General features: G+C 32.5%; 2 protein-coding genes across 3 annotated transcripts in view; one reads left to right on the forward strand and one right to left on the reverse strand.

The window, feature by feature from the left end:
- The window catches only part of LOC105202046 (polypeptide N-acetylgalactosaminyltransferase 5), a 79,790-nt gene extending 60,251 nt beyond the window's left edge, over positions 1-19,539 (reverse strand). Inside the window, exons 1-2 of the mRNA XM_011170411.3 lie at positions 19,186-19,539; positions 16,997-17,028 (exon numbers count right to left, since the gene is read on the reverse strand). The gene's annotated coding sequence lies outside the window, so the exon portion shown is untranslated. The remainder of the gene's footprint in view (positions 1-16,996; positions 17,029-19,185) is intronic.
- LOC105202044 (LIM homeobox transcription factor 1-beta) lies at positions 3,111-15,160 on the forward strand. 2 transcript variants are annotated; one of them, XM_011170409.3, is made up of 5 exons: positions 3,115-4,747; positions 7,761-8,183; positions 11,748-12,053; positions 12,465-12,563; positions 14,450-15,160. In XM_011170409.3, the coding sequence occupies exons 1-5, from the start codon at positions 4,630-4,632 to the stop codon at positions 14,704-14,706; spliced, it is 1,203 nt and encodes a 400-aa protein (XP_011168711.1). In that variant the 5' UTR covers positions 3,115-4,629; the 3' UTR covers positions 14,707-15,160. The 2 variants fall into 2 exon arrangements, with proteins under 2 accessions (XP_011168712.1, XP_011168711.1); XM_011170410.3 differs by lacking the exon at positions 12,465-12,563 and having other exon boundaries at positions 3,111-4,747.
- Positions 19,540-19,605: the final 66 nt, after the last annotated feature.

Consider the following 19,605-nt stretch of genomic DNA (forward strand, 5'->3'; position numbering starts at 1 on the left):
GACCGGGATCGATAACTGGATCCTCGATCCAGATTCGGATTACATCTGGAATAGCGCGGCTTTAACTCTTAACACCTGAAGTTAAGAGTTGTCACCCTCGGCAAAAATCATTTACATATAAAATTACAGATTTTTCGAAGGTATGCCAATTGTAAATCGTTCGTTCTCTTCATTGAAGTTGTAAAGATCAGTTAAAGTTAAATCGAAAAGGCTATGAGGAAGGAAATGACGTTGCCACTTTGTTTTAAAAGCTTCTTAATTATAAAAGATAAAAAAATATTTTTTTACAAAATTATTTTAACACAACTTTGTAACTTGAATTTTACTTACTGACGTATCTAACATTAAATAATAGAAAATGATTGAAAATTACACAAGTTATTAAAAATTAAAAAATCATTATGAATAAAATTATATAGAAGCATTGTACACGTGAAAATCATGCCTTCTAACATTTGCAAGTAAAAGCTGAGAACTAAATCATTTCAAAATACCAAAAAATTTCTATTATAAATTGTCTATTATTACGCATAAAAGAGATTTAAATTGCCTTGAACCCTTTAACTATTATGTCACCTACATTTAGATGACGCGGAAATTATGTCTGCAAGGGGGGGCCCCATTATAAGCGACAATTTTATTTAACCAATAAAAAATGATTTAACTAAATGTTTCAGGCATTAAACAATATAAATTAAGAAATGTTTAAAAAATCAATCAAGTATTATATTAAAACAACACTAGATTAATTCAGTTCAATGTCGACATTGGCTTGGCAACGTAATAAATGACAAATAAAAGGTTTTTTAATTTGGTTTAATTTACCACTTTGCGACTTCTACTATCCAGATCTAAGGCTAAAGGATCCATCGATCCTACGTGACGTATGGTGACTGTCGCGTACGATTAAGCGAGTCTGAATACTAACTGGGCATCTCGGGCGAAGGGGGAGGAGGCGGCCCCCTCGACCTGCACGTGTTTCCCCCGAATACTTTGCATCACCATTACCGCCAACTTGATGCCCCTTTGTATCGCGCACCGGAGGGGCAATACCGTAGTTTCGTTCCCAACTAGGCGTATCATTGAGGGGATTCGTACCGCGCGCAGCACAGGAACAGAGACAAAGAGATCTATATAGGCTTTTATTTGGCAAACATCGCCGATAGACGGCCCGTACAAAGGACGGCATTGTCGCATATTTACGCGGACTGACAAACGGCCAAATACTCAGCGTGCACCGACTTTCGGCGAAAAAATATGTCCGCAGGCAGTCCCGCACGGATGATGGCATCGGTTATTAGCCGAATCCGCGGGGGCAAGAGCTATAAACCTCGGAAAAAGTGCGGAGATTGATCGGGGACGAGTGCTGCTCAAATCTACAAACAAGCTTCGTGTCAATATAGCGTACTTTCGCATTTTATAATGTTTCACCTGTCTACGATGCTCGATAATCTTTTATGTTAAACTGGCCAATCATTATAAAATAGTTCAAAAAATGACATTTATATTTATCTAAAATATATATTATAGAAGTATGCCATTGGTAATCAGTGATCAATCAGTGAAAAATCAATGAATTTATTAATAATTATTTCATAAAAGAAAGACAGCGGTTGTGAAATATATCTCGAGTGGTAGAATACCATATCTCGCATAATTTTCGTTAAATTCTAAGAGCAACCATTAAAATTACTTCATTACAGTCTAATTAGACATTGTAAGATGGTTATTGATCATTAGTGTTCGCTGTGTTATTATAAAAGCTAAATTGTAGTTTTGGAGGTAGCAAAAATATTTACAGGTGTATACGTAATTTTGAGAAGCATGTTAATTAGTATGAATATGGTCGTTTACCATATTCCTCTCTCTTACAACTATTCAATTTCATTAATGTTTATTAGAAGGAAAGAAATTACTTTAAAAAGTTTTCAGTTTTATTATAAAAAATTTTTCAGCCAAAAAAATTAAGAAAAATAATTTTTTAAATATACTTTAGGAAATGTTCGTAAAATCTTATTTTGTGGCACTTATTTATGTATAAAATCTAATAAAAAAAATCATTAATTTGTTTTTTTTTTTTAATAAATAAAAGTACTTTTCATGACATTAGTATTTCACAATCCCTCTGCTATTCCACAAACGCATCCTTTTTCTCTCTTCAATAAATTGTAAATTATATATGTTCTATATACCCGATAAACTTCTAGCTATAGGGTAATTGGCAAAACTCTAAGGCTAATAAACTGGTGTTGGTCGAATTGTGTCACGTTAATATCTATCAAGTTATTGTAAAAAAAAAAAAAAAAAAAAAAATATGGTATTCAATAACTCCCTCCTTCTATTTATTAGTATTTATGAGCGTGTTTATTACCACACTGATCAATAAAAGCTTTTAATGATTACCAGTAACTTTTCATTGATTTTTAAATTAAGATAATCATTGATTTATCAGTCTCAAGTATGCCACTGATAATCATTGATTATCCACTAATTCAGATTTAGAGAGTGGTTTGATTCAACTTCGATTAAACATCGAATTACGAACTGTCATAAATATAAGTAGTTGATTCATCTAAATTTTATTCATTCATCTATATTTGGTCTATATTTGTCTTTACTTTTAATCTTTTGTTTCATAAATATTGTTATTTAATTAACAAGATATTTCCAATTAGACTGATGCTGTCCATTCAATATTTTTTTCTCAGCGTAACTATTGATGTCCATCAGTAAAAACCTAGTATTGGTCAAGCACTCTAAAAATTGAGTTATCTAAAATTATCAAATTTATAAATTGTCTTTTATGGCATATTCTTTTCAAAATAAATCAATAATTACGCAAGATAATTTTTATGCTATTTTATTAATTTTTTGTTAATTTTTTTCCACTAATTTTTTTGAGGTAATTTACTTTATTCTGTTAATGTTTTAATTTTCTTCTATTAATACTTTTTCTGAAGTCAAACGTGTTATCAGGCACAATAAATTGCGTCCTTTGATAGAAAAATTATATGTTGTACTATCAGATTAATCATATTCTTTTCAGATAATATTTTAAAATATTAACAATCAAGCAAATCAGCAACTTGCGCGATAATATATACCATGAATTTGACTCTTTACTTTTGCATGTTTTTTACCGCGAGGGATGAACCCGTCGCTCTTCGCTCTCGCCTCGATGCCTCGTCTATTTCCAATAACGAAGACAAGACACACACGGGAGGGCAGAGAAAGCTGCCATGTTCTATAAACTCACCTCAAATTGATCTAGATTTTTGTTTTGCGTGATCGCTTGTAAAAAAAGGGGGGGAATTCCGGCGGTGGCACCCAAGATCGATGTCCGACGAGTTCGTTGAGATACGTCACTGAATCTAGTCGGCCGGCAATGGTCGGCCGGATATTGATCCCTGCTCGTACGTCGCCGCCAGTTGAGGACCACTGGCGTCGTTTCACCCCACCGGCCCGCTCTGGCAAGGGCGGTTCCAGGCGACTCCAATCGCGCTTCCACCGTTAGTTCGCGCGGGGGATAAACCCGCCCTCCTCACTCTCGCGTCGATTCCTCGTCTATCTCCAATGACGAAGACGAGACACACACCCGGGCACCCACACAAACGGGACGATAGAGAAAGCCGCGCTGCGTGGGGGATGGGGTTGGCGGAAGGCAGGGTGGAGGAGGAAGGGTGGAAGAGGGGGATGATTTTCGCTGTCGGCGAAGTCGGTGGGTCTCTCGTCAAAAAAGCGACGGAGCTCGCGCTGATGACACGTACGAAACCGTCACGTACGGTGTGCATTCGGCGGCGCCGATAGCGAACGGACAAGTGGATGAGCAAGTGGACGGGAAACCGACGTGGAAACATTGAGAGCAGTCGTCGTTTTCGTGTTCAGAATGCGACGCGACCGTGGCAGCATCCCGCACCCCGAGATCGTCCGGGAAGATCGTCGCGTTGAACTCGCACGCCGCAGCCCCGGCAGTTCGTCATGAGACTCGGATGACGTACGGCGTTGCCCGTATCGAAGAACCGGTGAGGGCTGAACGACGACATCGTTCCTACAGCCGCTCCCCGGAGAAACAAGTGTCCAAGATCTAATCAAAACAAAAAAAAAAACAAAAAAAAATTGGGTGTGAAAGACTAATTTATCTTGGGACTGAACTGATTTACTGAAGTGTTGACTAGAGAAGTTGTTGTATTTCTATATATGTTTATCGCAAAGCAACGTCACACGCGATACTCTGATTTCGACGATAAATGATATTAGACAAACTGAACGATTTGAAAAATCTATTAGCGTGACAAGCGAAGAGTGAAGTGCAACCTATTGTCGACCTATTGTCGAAAAACTCGAATTCAAAGACGTTCTATCGAGACTTGAGACTCAACAGGAGAACGTTCCAAACAAGCAGACGTGGAAAACAAAAATAGGCGAAAGAAAAGAAGTCTACTTGCGAAAGAAAACTTTTCTTTCAGAGATCTAATCCATCTCTTCGGTTTAAAGACTTTTTATTCGGATTATCGTCGGTGTGTGGCCTTCAAGTGTTTAGGATTCCAGCGAAAGCTTGCAGCAGAAACTTTAAAAAATTCCTTGCAGCTCAAAAACTTTTTATCTTCAAGGTTCCAGTGAAACGACACCATGTTGGAATTTTATCCTCCAGCGCCTGGTTCTTTCAATCGTCAAAGCGAACCGGGCCAACCCTTGCCGACGGTTCCACCTATTCCGTTTCGGCCCACCACCGATAATAATAATGCAGGTGAGAACAAACAAATTTTAAAAACGTGTAAGAAAACTTGTAAGAATATTGTGTAATTTTTTAAAAAAGATCTAGAAAACAATAAAATAAATAAAACAAATACATTCTCTGTAAAAGTAAAGCGTTAACTTCTCTATTTTCAAAAGTTGAACAATAAAATTTACGATTCCCCAATTTTATGATTTATAGCAACCATACAGTATAATTTATTATTAGAGAAGCAAATGTTTTATTTTTAAAGAGAATATGCATTATTTTTTCCTTATTCTATTATTTTCTAGATTTTTTGCAAATAATTAATATTCTTAGTTATATATACACATTAATTTTTAACTCCTTGTCAAATATACGTCGAGACACGTGTAATTGTGTTCAAGTTGTGCATAGCGAACAACAAGATAAATCATGTATTTATTCGCACTATATTTTTGAGATAAAAGCTAACGTAAATTAAAATGACATCTGACCGGTTCTAATAATCCGAAATATCAGCACAATTTACTGTAAATTGCAAGAATGTGAATGTCATTAAGGAGGGAGTTGTTTACTAAAAGCCGTTTTCAAACCTATTTTTAAGAATTTTTTTTAAAGAAAGCGCAAGATAAATTAATTAATATTTTACATAGTCTATTTAGCTATTTAAAAAGTACAAAATAATTTTTTTAAATCAAATTTAGCAGATCTAATTTAGAATTATTAAAGAGAAAGTAGTCGTCTTTTCAACAGCCTTTGAGTCTTTCATTGTTCTGAGACCACAAAATAAAAAAGCTTTTAAAAATATATGAGTATAATTTTTGCTTCTAGCAAAAGGCTAGTAAAATTTAAAAAAATAATAACTTTTGAAAAACAATTTAAATCAAGAAATGATTTTGTTCTAGTCAAAAGCAAAATTACATTTATACTGAATATTGTGTCAAAATTTTAAGAAATTTTGTTTAATAGTTTTTATGTAATCGTGTTAACAAGTTAAGAAAATATAGTTTCAAGAAAAGCGCGTTAAAGTTTTATATGCCATATTGGTTGTTCCATGTAAATAGTAATACATTTTTTGAATTTACAATTAATCTGTTATTCCAGTTACAAAATATCTTTTTTTTTCCTCTTTTTTTTTAATCGTCTCTTGTAGCTTACTGATTTGTCCTTCTGTGCTTCAAAAGAGAATCGGCGTTTCATATAATCGATGCATTCTTTATCTTACTGCAAATTTCCATTTTTTTTTTGTTGATATTATTTTCAAGATGAAATCATACCCTTTATTAAAAATATAAATGGTCAGAAACTTTTCTCAAGTTTTTAGGCTTACGTATAAATGTTTCAGTGCAAAACACCAAATCACTGAATTTAAACTTTCGATATTATTTTGTTTGCATCCAAACACTTCGTTAGAAAATTGTTTCTTGAGAAATTTTTATATATTGAAAAACAAAGCGGACCTTCATGTGAGTAACGATACACAATAACGATACTTCAGACATCTTAATGTTCAAACTGCTGTGGTCATTTTTTTGTATCCTTCTCAAAAATTCGCAGAAATATTCTTAAATATATATATATATATATATTTTTTTTTATAATAAATATAAAATTAAAAAAAATGAATTTTTCGAACGACTTCCTCTTAAGATAACTTTGAAATATGTATATGCAATATATTATCACGCACACGAAAATTTATCATATATTATTTCCTACGTTACCATACCAATAAAAACTGTCTACTGTATTATTTAAAAAGTTAGAAATATTTTATAACATTTTTATATGTAAAATAAGCTTTAAAAACTTGCATTTTTATCATGTATCATAAGAAATGGATTATATGGCCACTCATGTGTAGGACAATCAAGATGAACAAAGAATACAAAAGATAAGCGCTTTTATTTTGCTATACTTCCTTTACTATCCGTCTATGCTTATGTATTATGAAATCACAAAGTCTTTTAAAGAGAAAAAAAGAGAGAAAGAGAGTAATCATTTTACTTAGGTTGTAATATATCGTTGCACTACTTATTACACTGACAAATTAGTTCAACTCGCGATTTCATTAATATTAACAGTAAAAAAATGGAAAGCAGATTAATGATATTATTAAGGATGTATCGGACATACAGTCTCTGCGAAGTGAAGAAAATTTGGAAATGTGTTGAATATAAACACTTCAGCTAAATTATAAACATATGAAAGTTGTATAAATAAGATTATATATTTATTTAATAACATATTTTTATAGTTTATTTATTCTATTTAATAAAAATTAAATTATTTTTTACAAGATTCAAAAAAATCTCAATTTTTTGTGCAAATAAATAAGTTTAAAATAAATAAGCTTTATTTATTTACAAAATAACTAGACAATCACAAGACAATTTTGTATAAATCATCTTCAATACTTAAAGTATTTAAGAATCATTTTGAATACTTTAAGTATTTAAGATGATTTATACAAAGTTTTATTATGATTGTCCGTTTAGTTATTTTGTAAGAAAATAAATAAATAAATTTTGTTTATTTTACAGAACTGATCTCTGCATCTCGCAATAAAACTTTACGTAAATTATTTTGAATATTTAAAGTACTTTAATTAAAAAATTCAGATTTTATTTCATTATTTCTTCTTTCATTATTATATTATATTTTCATTAGTCATATTAGCCATACTTCTTATTAAACTAATTTTTTATCCAAATAGAAAATCGCCGTTAACTTTCTTTTTTATTAAATTCAAATGCAATATAAAACAATTTGGAACTGTTCCATAGTTTTCTTAATGGTTTTGAGAGATGTCCTATATTTATCCTTAATGCTGATGTTTGTCTTTTGCGTCCGCATTTCGCGATCTGCGTTCTTATGCAGAATGTTCTTCATATTATATTGTATTGTTCTTATTTCACCTTGAGACGAATAACAGAGTGATTGCGTGCAAATTATTTTCGCTCCTTCAATTTTTTTTTTCAATTCTTGCGGCGGAAATATCGGAACAATTTTCTAACGCGTCGGCCGTTTGTTCCCGCAGAGCCGTCCGTTTCCGTCAAGACGGAGGCCGGCCTCCTCGAGACGATCTGCGCCGGCTGCGGCCGCACCATCGCCGACAAGTACGTGATGCGAGTCGCCGAGAGGAATTATCACGAGGAGTGCCTCTCGTGCACGGCATGCGGCGCGATGTTGTCGCACTCGTGCTTCATACGCGACCTCAAGCTCTACTGCCGTACCGACTACGAGAGGATCTTCGGGGTGAAGTGCGCGCGATGCATGGAGAAGATCAGCTGCTCGGATCTGGTGATGCGGCCGGTGTCCGGCTTGATCTTCCACGTGGAGTGCTTCGCGTGTTGCATGTGCGGCCAGTCGTTGCCGCGAGGCGCCCACTACATCCTTAGGCAGGGCCAACCGATCTGCAGACGAGACTTCGAGCACGAGCTGTTTCTAAATAGTCCGCAAGGTGAGTGTCGCCTGTCTCTGTCTTGTCTCTCATAGACGTGCGTGTACATGTACGCGTAAAACGCCTTTTATCTGGACTGATTTTCAAGTTACCGCTCGATTCAGCCGTTTCGAAATAGCGCATCTATCCGTTCTCCTCTGGTATAGAAAGTTTGGATCTTTATCTATTTCATAAGTGTTCGCGAACGAGGAAAAAAAGGCTTGATCTAAAGTAGAAAATAAAATCGGATCGTTTTGTACAAATTTAAAAGGGAAAATAGTTATAAAGATATTTGAAGTGATCGTCCTTGTTAAATTATAAATTTTTTGTTGATTTTGGTAAATAAGGGGTGTTCGATGTTACAGCCTGCTAGAGATTGCACCTTAATTAAGGAGCTTAATATATGTGTATATGCACGGACGTAATAATTATTTTTCTCGTACAACAAAGATCGTTTTCACGTGATATATGTATCGCAGACACGCGCACTGGCATGAATGAAAATGTGTGATGCGTGTATCGTGTTGCATGAGAGAGAGAGAGAGAGAGAGAGAGATGATTTTCTACAATACATCCATCTCTATGTGAACATCACAAGCTCTGTATTTTTTTTTTTTTTTCATCCCTTCGCTGATATAGAAGCATTATCTGACACTAGAATTAAACGACTCTGCGAAAAACTTAGTTAAGTAAATATCTCGTAGTTTACTCGTGCGCAGCATATGAATCGAGAGGAGATCTAACTTCTTCTATGTATGATTTCTGTGATAAAACAAACTGCTCCGTTATCTTTTCTTATCGTCTTGTCTCGATTAAAAGAAAAGGAAAAAAAAAACGCGTATCGATTGGCGTATCGTTTCCATACGGCAAATTATAACGAAATGGAAACTGAGATTGGCGAGCGATAAGAGCTTTTGGCCGCGAAATAATTTCACAAAGCCACCCCCTGGACCATTACCGCGGAGAATGCTTGAAAACACATCGAATAACAATAAAATGAAAAACCTCGTTGAGAAACGCACTGTACATACCTTGTTGCATTGTTCGCAGGTTGTACTACAATCTAAAGACATCCAAAGTAAAAATCTACAGGAATTTCGAAACAGGGCTGTTCCTTTTCAAGGTAATTACATTTCAATCAATCGATGAATGATCGAAAGCGATATCGGCGTGCGGAAACGCGTGTCTCGCGGCATCCCGAATAAAACTGGAATCATTCGAGAATTCGCCAGTCGTTTCTCGCATAATCAAAATACCGCGAAAATATCATGGTACCAAAGAGGACGTGGATTTTATTCGACCGATATCTCAACATAAATTTACGGTACGCCGTTTCGAGACATTTTATGTGCCACCAGCGACGATATAGAAAATGATGAAAGAGCAGTTTGTGAGCCACCTATCTCTGTATATTCCTCTCTCTTTCTTTCTTTCTCTCTCTATCTCTCCATATATTACGCGTACGAAATATGAATGCAAGAAATCGTACACGACGGAAAAATATATCGAAAGAGATCCCGACGTAATTTGTAAAATAAATGTAAAAATTTTCACGTGGCAATGAGCCCACTGGAAATAAATTCTTTTTTTACATATTTTGCAACAGTATCGCGCAAATATTTCTGCCGCGTCGATTTTAATTGCTCATCGCGCTTTTATTAACAATGAATGATGTGCGATTTAACGCGGCGATCGCGCCTCATTGATTTGATCGACAATTCCGCCGTGTTCCGTATTCCCGCGGAACGAAACAATTTTTAACAATGGAATTCCCAGAGTTCTTGAAATATCCCGTGCGGAAAATGGAATCCGTGCGTGTATAGCCGGTGCGTTTGCTCGCGGCCGACATGTTGCCGCGCCGCGGTACATATGTTGCACGGTAGGCGTGGCCTGCGCTTTGTCGGATCACTGTCTGATCGAAGCCAACCGTAGCTACTGCTCGACTTCGACCACTGCCTCTTGCGTCTGACGATCAATCACGCGGCCGGCGGCATGCGAAATTCGAGAAACGGAAAAACTATTCGCGCAATAATAATTTATTCTATCATCCTCCATGTGTTTTCCGTCATTGAATATTTTATATGCAATAATGCTTTGTCGGGTTGCTTTCGTCGGGTTTTTATAAAACTAGTTGTTTCTATGAAAATGAATCTAAAAATTATTCATGTGTACGATCACGAAATTAATTGTCTGAACGCAAGATATGGAAGACTATTTTTTGCTACAAATTTTCTAAATATTATAATATTTTAGGGAAAATTCGTTTGAAATGAAAATTCTTGCCTCTGTAATGCATGTCCATCAAAAGTACGTTTCTAATTTGTAGCATAAAATGAACTTTTAAGCTGGTATTCATAATCAATTCTTATTTTAAGATCGTCTTAAGTAATAGCTTAAAATGCTAATACGGCTTTCTGATTGGTTAATGACATCTTAAGACTATGCTTAAGACGATCTTAAATATAAGAACCGACTACCGGCCTTAATATTTTGTGTGTCCGGACAATTAGCTTCGTGACTGTATATAAAATTATCTTACGACAATTTAACATTATGTAAAAAAAATATTTTTCATTTAAATTGACTACAGACTTTATTGTCAGTGCTAATTGAAAAATACCAACCAAGGTTCAAACATGTCCCGCGGTCGAACATTATCACGTGTTTAAGAAAAAATATAAAGATCTATAATGATATTATTTTCGCTCGTTAATTTGGCCTTTCAATTCTGATTTTGTTAATAACAGAGCAATAAATTTTTTAAAGGGAGCAAGTCTAGAAGGGCCGATTTTGGTCCCCTGAAAATTTTGTTCAAACATGAAAACCTATATCTTAAGATTAATTATATTCAATTTGAGTGATTCCAACTTAAACGGAAAAATTTAGTGTAGTGATGTTTTCTTTTGAATTTAAAGCATATATTGTTTGAATTCTAATATTTACTTAATCGTCGGCATCGAATACAAAGAGAGAAGACTGTCATGATTTTTTTGGAAAGTTTTTCGATATATCAGGTATTAAAAAATAACAATAATTTCCAAAGTAAATATGGTAACATTATTGCCAAAATATCTTCGTTTGAATTGAAATCACTCAAATTGAATATAATTGATCTCAAGATATAGATTTTCATGAGTTTGCAAAAAATTTGCAAAAGTCCTTTATAGACCTTTTTCCTTTGAACACAAGTTTGTTTTTGATGAAAATGTGTATCATTAATAAAAGCTTTCACTTCTAATCGAGTTTTCTCAATAAAATTATAATTGGTGAATTTGAGCATAAAATAATTTCCCCTTCTGTGTCCAAATAATTAACTTCGTGACTGTATCTACATACGATGAGAGAAAAGTGTATGTATATGCGTACATATGTGTATGTGTATGCGATATGTAGTAAGCAACTTGAAAAATTATAAAGAGAAACGCAAAGTTAAAGTTAATTTTATTATATTTTTTACTCATTATTAATTGTTGGGATGTTGAAAAATAGAAATTTGAATAAATAAAAGATTAATAAGAGATAAGAGCAGAATAATGCTGCGTACGCGTAAAATGTTTAATAATTATAAATGAATCGTATTATTAGATGATGACTTATTGGACGAGAATCGACCACGGGACGGCCGTCGGGGTCCGAAACGGCCGCGGACGATTCTTACGTCTGCACAGCGACGTCAATTCAAGGCGTCCTTCGAAGTGTCTCCGAAGCCTTGCAGGAAGGTGCGCGAAGCACTCGCTAAGGATACCGGCCTCAGCGTGCGCGTGGTTCAAGTGTGGTTCCAGAATCAGCGCGCGAAGATGAAGAAGCTTCAGCGGAAGGCCAAAACGGAACCCGGATCCGATAAAGAGCCGAAGGAAGAGCGAAGGACAGAAAGTCCGCACAGCGATCACAGTAAGCGACCCTATTAACTTTTTTTCATCCTATTGGCCTAGAATTCTATCAAGAATTCAACCGCTATTATTTTTTAACGTACACACGACTGTTCCTAGATTCCTGATCCTGAAATTCCTTTTTGATCCCGAACGTGAAATTTCGACAATGTTGGTTCTATGCATTGCTTTGTGTCTCTCATTGGTCCCGATTAATTCCAACAAATTTTAACAAAATTTTGTCTTGTTTTATCACATACGAGTTATTTGCTATTTTTAAAAAAAAAGACCGTGTAGAGTAAAATTGCGAGAGAGTTAATAAATAAAGAATATCGCGCGCGAATCGAAAGACTTCGCGAATTTTGCGAAGACTGGTTAATGGGGCTTTGGTAAACGTTTGAGTTCAATGTCAATTGTCTAATCTCGTTCGCAGGTCATTACTTGAACGCCCTGAACATGCGCGATGGGGAATCTTCTAGCTTCCCCTCGGCCACCCAACCGCTCAACCCCAATAACCCGTACTCGCCCGACGGTAAGTCTTTACTCACCGTAGAAACTCATTTGCGCACCGGTGTCACAGACGGTATGTGCGTAACGCGTTTATGTCCGACAATTGTTTAGAGAGTGAACACGCGAAAGATAATTTAGGATCGAACGTTCGGGCTCATCTGCCGTCGAGCCTTTCACTAAAAAAAAGAAAAAAAAAAGAAAAAATCGGGCATTTCAATATTGAGATAGATGATTCAGAAAAAAAGTTGTATTGCAAAATTTTTGGCTCATCAAAAATTTTTTATGAAAACGCTGTTGGAATTCGTGTTGGTGGGTCGAATTGCAGTTGGTGTAGCATTTTGATATTCGACATTAAAAATTCCATTTGAAATCCCCAAATTCTTTATGAATTAACATAAAAATAAACTTGGAAATAAAAAATTGTCGGTTTTTAAATTTTTAAGAAAAAATTAGCTACAGATAGATCTACAGGCTGCAATTGACATGTACATTTTCTCTGTGACATCTTGTATTTCTGGCAGTATGATTAATCACAATATAACGACTATGACAATGTTCAAAAAACAAATAAATAAAACTGATTAATCACGCTGTCAGATATACGAGATGTAACAGAGGAAACACATGCCGATTGAAAATCGTAGCTATTTTTTTTTAATTAAAAAATCGATCAATTATTACATATGTCTAATTTTATATTAATCATTAAAGAATTTATAATAGAATTTAATAATAGAATTTTTAATATTGAAAATTAAAATACTGGAATGATTGCAACCCACACAGCTATAAATTTCAAGAACGTTTCCATAAAGTTTGTGATAGGCAAATTTTGATTTCAATCATTTTTTTTAGATCAAAGATAGAAGCTTCAATATATATATTTTTTAGAGCATCCTGTATCAGTCATGCGCCCACGCAAGTCCATCAGAATAAAATACTTTTTAGCTTTTATATTAGAGCGACAATTTCTTTTGATATCTTCGGTCTGAAATTTTCAACGGTTTTTTCTATTACAATCAAATCTGTTTAATATCGTACTATTAAAAGTGAAAGAATTTATTCTGTTTTTTTCTAACAAAAAATGTATAACTTATTGTTAGACAATACTTCTCCAGCTAGTTTGCTTTAAAATATATTGACAATAATTTTGTTTATAAAAATTACTTTTTCAAAATAGATATAAAAGAAATCACGTCCTTTTAAATTCAATATCACAGTAAAATATGCTGAAATAAAAATCAAGTTAATCTTTTAATTGTGAAGATACACTGAGAGAACAAAATTTTTTAAATAAAAATAATATATTTCAAAATCATATATATTGTTGCAAACATTTGTCTGTTTAAATAAAAATATTTACTTTCAAGTAACTAGACATCTTAAATATATAATTTTGTATTATTAAATTTTTTACATTTAAATAATAATTTTACAAATAAACTAAGAACATTATTAAATTTGATTAAATTGTTTTCTTAGATTAAAAAATCTGATTATCTTGAATATAAAAATAATAATCTAACAGTAAATATTTTCTAGAAATAAATATTTGATATAAAATTGTTTATTCATTTCATTTACATAAATATTTGAATTAAAAAATGTTTATCTTGACTGAAAGTAAAACAAAAAGTTATTAGAACCAATCCAATACATTTTTTTTGTGTGTTAATAAAACTTTTGTTTTAATATGTTCTTTCTCTCAGTGTGTATACACACAATTCTATTTCTGCGTACCATTTAATTTTGTATGATGTTACGTAACTAAAGATCAGAAATCTTATAATTGCAATGTGCATGCCATTCGCACCAACGTTCAACATTTCATTCCGAAGAATCGTCGACACCTCTCATCTAACGCGCTACTTTGCGAGATATGACGAAACGTGTTCTCTTTTCTTTCAGACGCGTATCCGGGCCACTCGGGGGAGAGCTTCTGTAGCAGCGATCTATCTCTGGACGGTACGGACGGTGGCTTCGACATCGGCGAGAACGACGGCGGCGGCGCGGACGGCAGTCATCAGGGTGCGTCGCATTCCCACCACGGTTCATCATCCCACGACACCCCGTCGCTGTCGCAGAGCCTGCACGCGGCCATCAACAATCCTATCGACAAACTATTTATGATGCAGAGTAGTTACTTCAGCGGCGATCATGCGTAATCCAAATTTCCTCTCTTCCTTTCACTCCCTCTCCCTTTCTCTATCTCTGCCTCTATCTCCTTGAGATTCGTCGCTCATTTCTCGTTTAATTTTCCCTGTTTCTGTGTCTCCCCTTATCTGTTCTACGAAACAACTTGATTTGTCAATGAAGCTAACGTAGCAGTCTATTCATTTTCTTATGTCGAAGTAATCGCGATCAGTTGTTTGAATTCAAACTTCTTTTTTTTTTGTTCTACGCTGATCGCTGCTAATCCGTTTCCGACGTTGTAAAAACTTTTATTTTTATAATTAATTATTATCCTTCTAGATGATCCAATTTACTTTTAATATTTGAATTTGCAATGTCGACGATTCTCTAAAAGTATTTGCTTTTCTCTCCGTTTCAGATACAAAATCTGTATTTATCCTCTGTGTGTAATAAATACATATTCATAAAAATGCTACGAAGAACAAATGTTATTATGAAATAACATTTTTGTCCGTTGTTTTACTTTTCATTCCCTCACAAGAAACGACGGATACAAGCTAATATTAATACAAAGATTTATTAGAGAAGTTTTTCTCAACAGCTTAGCTGTAGACAAATTATCGCGATAAAGTATCTTTTTCTAAACATGATAAAAAAATTAAAAAATAAATAAATAAATAAATGAAAAAATGTGAGTGAATGTGATGAAAGAAGTGATTGAAACAAATCTGATTTTAAACCATTGGAATCTGTACATATATTGTTTATGTATTAACTTTTAAAAATAATTTAAAGATTTTTATTTAACAAATCATCCAGATTTGATATCATATGTAGAAATATGATGTGAATAATAATAAAGCTCAGAATAATTATGCTAATGAAAACGATGTTAGTGGAGATCAATTATTATTTATTAATTTCTATTGTTGGCTTATTTGAACTTCACTCATGTTAAAAATTGACTTAATGAATCAATTTAAAACAAAAAATTTGTTTTGCGGGAAACTGTGTTCGGTGACAAATACACTCATGTAATTGTTCAAACTTAATGTGTGTCTTATGGGTTCACTTTTTTTCTTTCGAGCAAAGAGAATAAATCAGGCATGAGCCATCGCACTTACGATCTAAACGGAATGTGAGGACAAAAACTGAAGTTCTAATATAAGTATACAGAACAAGCGTGTGTAATTTGTGAGCTTATATATATTGTCAAGTTTCGATGCTAAAAGCAAGTTGGTATCTGAGAGCAAGTGAGTATCAAGAATTAAAGCTTAAGTTACTTTCACATGAGATTTTTGTTATCTATTCTTGGGGTTTAAACTGTGTTCTATCATGACACGATCCAGTGTCTTGTGCAATTCAGAAGACACTTTTCTTGCATATGTTTCTTTTACTTATAATTATATACTTTATACATAATTTATAAATTTATAGTTACTTTAAAAGTTACATAAATAAAAAACTAACTTGTTATAAGTTACATTAAGATTACACTAAATTAAGTTAAATTAAAAGTTAATTCTTGAAAAGCATTACTCATCTTAAATTAGAAATTCGTAAGTTCTTAAAATTAAATTACTCTAAACAATAAAATAAATCAACAAATAAATTTAATATTTTATTTATAAATTAAATTTATGTGAGATAACAAAAATATATTAATTTTTAAGTGAGAACGTATTTTTATTTTTTAATTTTTTCTTTTACATAAAATAAATTTAAACAAACGCAGAAAAAGTTAATAAATTATTATAAAAAAAATTTATACGTTTCAAAAATAACTAGTTAAAAAAATAAGTCATTTAAAATTAATTAAATTAAAAGTTATTAATTTTGTAAATTTATTATTTTAAACTTTTTAACCAATTACTATTTAACTCTGCACAAAACATAGTTTACATTGTATACATGTAATGTAAAATATAAATAATTCATATTCCTAATTTATATAAAAATTTCTAATTTAAGATGAATAATGCCTTTCAAAATTAATTTTTAATTTAACTTAATTTAATTTAATCTTAACGTAACTTTTAACTAATAAATGTTTTTTATTTATGTAACTTTAAAAATTAATTTAGTTTTTTATTCAACTAAATAGTTAAAAAACTAAATAATTAAAAGAAGTATAAAAGCTCCTAACAATCTGACCAACAATGAGGCGGGTTAGGTAGACAAAGATAAACAATTTGACAGACGTCTTTGTCTATTTAAGTTACCTCACTTCTGGACTCCCTACTGGCTTTATTGATATCAAGTGAAAATGAATATTTTCTACTTTAATTAATTCTACGTAAATAGATTATTTAATACACTCACCAATTATTGTTGTTGCTATTACCCATCCGATTCTGAAATAAATATAATAAACATTATTTATAAATATAATCAAAATATTGTTTATAATAATTAATACTAGAATTTTATTAAGCTCATACTTTAATTTAATTAATGAAAAGAGTACAATAAATCTATATTATATAAAATATATTAATCTCACATCTTTAATCCTTTCGTGCCTGATTTTTCTAAGAATAATTAGCATTTAATTCATGCTTTACTAAAGGTTTTTGGGTCACTGATTATAAATCTATAATTAAAATTTCAAAATGGTGGATCCAATACAGTGGATCAAAATATCACTCACAAATCCAACAAAATTTAATATTTTTATCCACCATATTGAATTTTAAAAATTTGATTACAGATTTATAATCAGTGAATCCAAAAACTCTTAGAATATGAGTTTATCAAAACAAAAAAATTACATTTGAGTTTTACATTTTGATTTGTCATATTTAATCCGCTATTTTTAAAATAGAAATTTTTTTTATAAGTTGCCCTTATGTTGATCTTCAAAATGAGTCCAGAAAGAACTTGCTATCTTAATTTTTAGAGTGTGAGAAAGATATATGCACTTTTTATTTACTATTTCATAAATTTTTGGCAGAGTACGCAGATGATTAAAGGGAAAATTTTGAAAAGTGTTGATTTTTTTTGTAAAGAGTCTTATTCTTTATTTTAAAATGTGTCCAGGACAAAGTTGCTATCTTCATTTTTCTGGAAGATATAAATTTTTGAAGGTGTTACACATATGCCACCAGGCACGAAAGGGTAAAATTATTTTATTAAATGTGTGAGATTAATATATGATTTATTGTATTTTAATTTTTTAACATAATCAAACACATTAAATTTTTGAAACTTAAAATATATCAAAGAAATTACAAAAATAAACATGTTTAAAGAAAATATGATTTTCCAACAAGGTACACAGATGACACAATGTAACACTATGTCTAACATAATATGTTCGAACTGACATGGTGTTACACTGCTCGACATTGTAAAAAACTGAGTACGAGTAACATATGTCAGTGTCATCAATTTTCTAAAATATGTCTAAAATGTATTAATTATGTTCATTTATAATATAAATATAATTTAAGTTTTATAGAGAAAGAAAATTATTGTTCAATCAGTAATATTATCAGAAATTAAGTTGTAAAACTCTAATTGTGGTTCAATAAGAACTTTACACAGTAGAACATAGTGCAACATTAGTGTGTCATGTTAATTCCATATAATCATAATCATAATTAATGTTTAAAATACAAAGAACTCTTGAGAATTAAAAATATTTGAAATGAGCTGAGCATTAAGAGCAGTTATTAATGCATGATTACAATTTTTTCAAATGCAAAACTTTATTGAACATGAAATTAAAAGCTTTCATATTCAATAAAGTTTTGCATTTTTTTGATAAAAATTGTAGCTGTTGCATTAATAATCGCACTTAATTCTTATTAGCTCCTTTCAAATATTACTTCTCACAATATAATTCTTTTTACACATAAATATTATATATTAAAGTCAAATAAGAAAGAAATAAAAGCATAAACAAGTCACGCTGAATTACAGTGAGATTACTTTATACAAAACTTCTACTTTACATAAAATATACAGTTGCAGACGTTCTAATTTTTTACGAAGTCATCATCAGTGTGTAGAACAATGTACAGTAAGAAATTGAATGATCAATGAATGCTTACATTAGTCTCTTCCAATTGATATTATGTCATGTCGTGTTAAAGATGTAAAATTGCTCCATCATAATGTAAAGATCTAACAGACCTCTCTCATTCTGGAAGATGTGATTGACTGTGGTTGACTAATGTAAGCATAGACCACTTAATTCCTCACTGCACATTGTTCCATGCACTGATGACGACTTCATGAAAAATCGAAACGTCTGCAACTGTAAATTTTATGGAAAATAAAAGTTTTATATAAAGTAATCACATTGTAAGCTAGCGTGGCTTGTTATGCTCTTATTCCTTTGTTACTTGATATTAAATCTGCAAAGCCAATAGTATTCTTATTCTTAATATATTATACTTTACAAATTTTATCAAACCGAAATATTTATTTTGATTTTTACACTCAAATTACGGAAATATAAATAAATGCAAAAACATGCAGAAACATCAATAAAATAATGTACTTACTAAATTACTTCACGAAAGCTGTCTTCTGGCTGCGTTGTTTGCTGATCTCGTTCTGCTGCTTTCCTCGAATCGCTCATTAATTACCGCCCGATATTTTCGACACTTTTGATATTGCGCGAATAACATCACATATGAACATTGATAAAATACGGAAGAAACTAACATGTGTCGCGACGCAACAGGTACCATTGCACATGAAGTAGTATCTTACGAGATCATTTTTATTTACGCATCACATCGTTACTTTCGTGTTAAGACGATTGTTCGTTGCAAAATTCGTCACTTTCGACAACGAATTTATTCAGTATGCACGTTGAAATACACGGTAAGTACAGCGTACTCGATAAAAAGTGAACAAGTATGGCGGGGGGAGGACAAACGGTCGACGACACACGTCACGTCGCGTCACTCAAAACAGCA

This window comes from Solenopsis invicta, chromosome 1 (genome assembly GCF_016802725.1).
Source record: "Solenopsis invicta isolate M01_SB chromosome 1, UNIL_Sinv_3.0, whole genome shotgun sequence".
Classification (NCBI taxonomy): Eukaryota; Metazoa; Arthropoda; class Insecta; order Hymenoptera; family Formicidae; genus Solenopsis; species Solenopsis invicta.